The sequence below is a fragment of the Benincasa hispida genome, chromosome 3, assembly GCF_027475165.1.
Source record: "Benincasa hispida cultivar pf3 chromosome 3, pf3_genome.v1.1, whole genome shotgun sequence".
Classification (NCBI taxonomy): Eukaryota; Viridiplantae; Streptophyta; class Magnoliopsida; order Cucurbitales; family Cucurbitaceae; genus Benincasa; species Benincasa hispida.
In genome coordinates this window covers 19,004,503-19,009,250 of record NC_143480.1, presented here as the reverse complement: position 1 = coordinate 19,009,250, position 4,748 = coordinate 19,004,503, and the positions used below count along the sequence as shown (strand labels likewise).

Sequence of the window (4,748 nt, the reverse complement as noted above, 5' to 3'; positions counted from 1 at the left end):
GTAGATAACAAAGAAGAAATTTGGAGGTAGAAGAAGTATCTATATGCTTAATTTTTTTAAAAAAAAAAACAAAAAATAAAACCGTTATCAAAAGAGACCTAAAAATGTAATATTTTCAAATTTAGGAATAAAATAGAAAGTAGATTTAAACGTAGGACCAAAATGTATTTTTCCTCGAAAAGAAATCTAATTTACTTTTGCGAAATAAGATGGACCGTTCCTTCCAATATCTATGGACCTTGATTTTGAAGCCCAACTAAAAAGCCCCCTGAGAATTTCACTCTGAACGGTAGGGTTTATGCCTCTTCCCGGAATCTGAACGACGGCTAAACTCCTCAACCATGAACGCACACAGCTCTCATTCTCTTAATCTACTTGCTGACTGAACGTTCACCGTTTTCCATACATTTCAAAGATGAGATATCTGCGAACTTTTTCCACTCATTTCTCCAGGATTCGCAGAACTTTCGCTCAAAACCCTTGCTCCGATTCTCCGTCCACTCTTAACTTCGATCTTCTTGGATTGGAGAGTTATGCGTCGTCATCATCGCTGAACCATCGGAATTTCACCACTGCTTCACCCGAATCAAGACCAGCTCCTTCTGAGAAAGTTTCGGCCATTGTGGATGAGATCTCTGGTCTCACGCTACTCGAGGTTGCGGACCTCACGGAGGTTCTACGGCAAAAATTGGATGTGAAGGAGATGCCGGTAATGGCAGTGATGATGCCTGGGATGGGGTTCGGCGGCTTGCAAGGTGCCGGTAAGGGTGGTCCTGGAGCGAAAGGCGGTGAAGAGAAAAAGGCGGAGAAGACGGCGTTCGATGTGAAGCTTGAAGCTTTTGATGCTGCCTCCAAGATCAAGATCATTAAGGAAGTGCGAACGTTTACGAATTTGGGGTTGAAGGAGGCTAAGGATTTGGTGGAGAAAGCACCTACGCTTCTGAAGAAGGGAGTGACTAAGGAGGAAGCTGATACCATTATTGCCAAGATGAAGGAGGTTGGCGCCAAAGTTTCAATGGAGTGAGGTACTATAATACTACTCTTTTTAGTGTATTTTAGAATGAGTTACATGTTTCTATGTCATATATATAGACTATCTTAGTTCTTGCGCATTCTCCTAGCAATTGAGTATGTTTTGGGGTTATAGTTAGCATATGGACTCGTGGATACAAATCTCGATGATCTTTAATCTAAGTTGATTCCTATCTGTGTCGCTTAGCAGAAGAGTTTAATCCCTACTCCTGAGAATCTAAACTCTTGAGTGTTTCAAGGATAATGAGTTCTATAGAATGTAATATCCTATGCCTCTGGCTCTTCTAACTCGAGGGAGGGGTCCTTGATTGAATTGGATTTTGAGACGCAGAAGTGTGTAGCTGAGGCCTGTTTTTCTCTCTGGAAAAGAACGGAAGCATGCAGATTCGCCTAAATTTTAGGTAGGAAATGACAAGTATGATATAATTTGGAAAAATGGTTTTATAGTTTTACCGACGTAGCTGATGTACTTGTAAGTCTCCCTATGTTGGAGAAATTCTAGGTCTTTGAGGTTAGAAAGTGTGTGCAGTTTGGAAGGGAGATAAGATTTATCCAGTTATGCAAGTGTAACATAGACTTGAGCTAGACAATGACTTGATATTGCGCACTTTTAGAAGCAAAATGAAACATAAACTTAGAGTTGATAATAAATAGCAGATGACAGACCTTAAAATGCTATTCTTTGTTGAAATCTTGATTTGCTGTTGGTTTGGTTGTCAATTTCATCTTCTTATGAAGCTTTATGACTCAAGCATATATGTTGCAATAGGTTTTTCAAATTTTCTGAAACAGAACAAATGGCAATTGGAATAATTAAGATCATACAAATTATCATGTATCCATCTTCTAGTTACCTCATATTTGGACTATCATAATTGACTGGGAGATCATAGAGTTATTCTTATTCCCTTTTTTTAAAAAAAAAAAAATTTAAGAAAGTGTTATTTTTATTCCTATAACGTATTTTCCAAATTGGTAGTAAAGTTAATAAAAACGGTATTTAACATCGTTGCAACATGACACAATGTTTTCCCTTCATAGTTTCATAAATGTCACGAGGGATTCTAGGCCAGGAAAGTGTGTTGGCGGAAAGTTGACTTATAAATAGGACTTCGAGACCACAGAGTACTTATTAGTCATATTAATCAATAGCACTGAAGCATGTGGCATAACACACTTTTAAGCTGCAGTGATCTATTCTGTCTGTTATTCTGCATGCTTTGTATCTACTATAACGTGTGCAAGTCAGTTGATTTTAAAGAAGTGACATTAGCTAGAGACCATTTTTATAGTTATCAATACCACTGCAAACATGCACAATACAATTATATGAGATTGTGTAAAATCATTATATTAGTACCCGTCATTACTTTTTGTAATTCCGTATGTTTCTTCTACCAACAGGATGCTGCAGAAAATACCAAGCTTTTTATGGCCATTTTCAAGTCAGAGCAGCAGTTGAAGATATATTGTTGTGTCTTGAAATTCATTTGGGATGGATGAGGGCATGGAATTGTTTGGTTTCCTTCAAAATTTATGGAGCATTCTTTATCAGAACTTTCCATATTTTTGCCTCGACCTGGAATTGTATTGGTGGATAGATATTTCTTGGTACTTGCCTTTTTGTATTCATAGGTTAAATAACTTAAAACACCACCCATTGAAGAAGAGAGTTCTCGACAATGAGTCTTTTGTATTAAAAAACAGCGGAAGAACAAATCACCAGCTTCATTTTCCCCTATTACTGCAAACTTTGTAAACTCAAACAGTGGTGATTGAATCCCATGTACCATCATGGCTAAAATTCTAGTTCGATCGACCATTTGAAAAGTTGAGGAGATTCATTTTAACTTATTTTAGATCCAAGCATGGCCCTTCTAAATGGTAATATGTAGCTATTCTTTTATCCAGCTACGGACTGACAATTAAATAGTAACTGAAATGGTTGTGAAATAGAATGTGAATAGTAATATGGTTGGAGAAATTTTCTCATGTGAGCCTTTTCCCTTTTTTTAAAAAAAAAATATAAAACCTTTAGTACTATAATTATGAAACCAGCAAATTATTATTGTTGTTTTTTTTTAATGCAAACCGGGTGTGTTTGTTAAAAAATAAATCATTTGGAAAGAAATTGGAGTGTTTGGTAGTCACTCAAAATAGAATTTCAAGTGTATTTTAATAAGTTCTTATTAAAAGTGTTTAAATAAACATGATTTTTTTTTTGAAAAAATACTTTTTTCCCAAGTTAATTTAATCTTGAGAATTTTTACAGAATAAATAAAGTATTAAAGAACTGGAAATTTTTTGATTTAAGAATTAATTACTAATTAAGAATAAGACATGGAGAACCATTTGGGAAAATTAAAAGGATATTGCCCTTTTAGAAACTATTTAGGAAAATATTGTTGTTTTCAAACTATTTGTAAAAATATTGTTTTTTTTTTTAAATAAGTCAAGGGTTGAAAATTCGACCTACATAGGTCGAATTTTGAACCATCGACCTTCCTTTCACTTGTATGTCGAACTTTGAACCCTCGACCTATTATCATTCCGGAGACCTTCCTTTCACTTGTACGTCGAACTTTGAACCCTCGACCTATTATCATTCCGGAGACCTTGCTCTATCAAAAGATCGTATTTCTAAATTTTCATAAGGTCCCCTGGAATTCCTTTCAAAACTTGTTAAATAATTTTTACGGATTCTGTCATCTCAAGTTTGACTAAATAACGAGCTAATGAACCTCCTTCTTTTTGCCACTGAACTTCCCAATCAAATTAGAGAGCGAGATTATGAGAGAGAGCGAGAGAGCGAGAGTTTGAGAGAGCGAGAGCAAGAACAAGAGCGAGATAGCGAGATTTTGATAGAAAGCGAGAATACCGTACAAATTTTCCTCTTTTTTTTTTCCTTTTTAATTATTACACATTCCACTTCTTCTTTCTAATCCTTTTTTTTTTTTAATTTTCCATTTTATAAAAATAATTTCTAAAATTTTTTTATTTAAACTCTAAAAAGAATAAATTAAAAATAATAATAACTCATAAAAATAAAAATAAAAAATGTAAATTAAATATCTCATTTATATAAAAATAAATACAAAAATCAATGTGTCCCACAAGGCGGACGTCGTCGATTTCGAGCTGGTTGTCGTCGTCGACTTTAAACTTGAGGTTGCTCGAGTTCTTCTTGATGTTGCTCTAGTACCTCTGCAGGCGCTTCATAATATAAATATTCATTATGCTCTCCACGACCCCAACCATGTCTATGCACGTATGAAGACGAATGACCAGCCTCTGAGTCATAATGTCCTGAACCAAATGTTGGCATCGTCATCATCAGACTAACATAATTAGTTCGACTCTGCGTCTGCGTCATAGGGGGAAACTCTTCCATATTATGTGCAACCTCATCAAACTCATGCTCTTCTCTAACAGGTCCTCTACGTAAATGAGCTGGTGGAGGAACAATAGGTATATCGTACATATAATGAATTTCCTCCATATAGCTTTGTTTGTCACTACATATAGCAAGAACCTAGTGCGGATCATTTGCAACCTCACGGAATCTACTGTTGTTCGATCTTTGTGAATTATAAAATAATTAGACAATATTTAAAATAAATTTAAATTAAAAAAATAGATAATATTCATTCATTTACCAGATGATCCACAGCTGCTCCCGAACGAGTGACGTAGCGCCTTGTGATATTATTATACCA

General features: G+C 35.3%; 1 protein-coding gene and 1 pseudogene across 1 annotated transcript; one reads left to right on the top strand and one right to left on the bottom strand.

Annotated features, from left to right (window-relative positions):
* The first annotated feature begins 201 nt into the window (after positions 1-201).
* LOC120072669 (Ribosomal protein L12 family protein) lies at positions 202-2,862 on the top strand. Its single transcript, XM_039025105.2, has 2 exons — positions 202-1,025; positions 2,437-2,862. The coding sequence occupies exon 1, from the start codon at positions 416-418 to the stop codon at positions 1,022-1,024; it is 609 nt and encodes a 202-aa protein (XP_038881033.1). The 5' UTR covers positions 202-415; the 3' UTR covers position 1,025; positions 2,437-2,862.
* Positions 2,863-4,132: 1,270 nt separating this feature from the next.
* LOC150037095 (uncharacterized) lies at positions 4,133-4,748 on the bottom strand (annotated as a pseudogene).

Bases quoted from the DNA above. Each gene is read 5' to 3' on its own strand.
- LOC120072669 (XM_039025105.2), top strand. From the start codon at position 416: ATGAGATATCTGCGAACTTTTTCCACTCATTTCTCCAGGATTCGCAGA.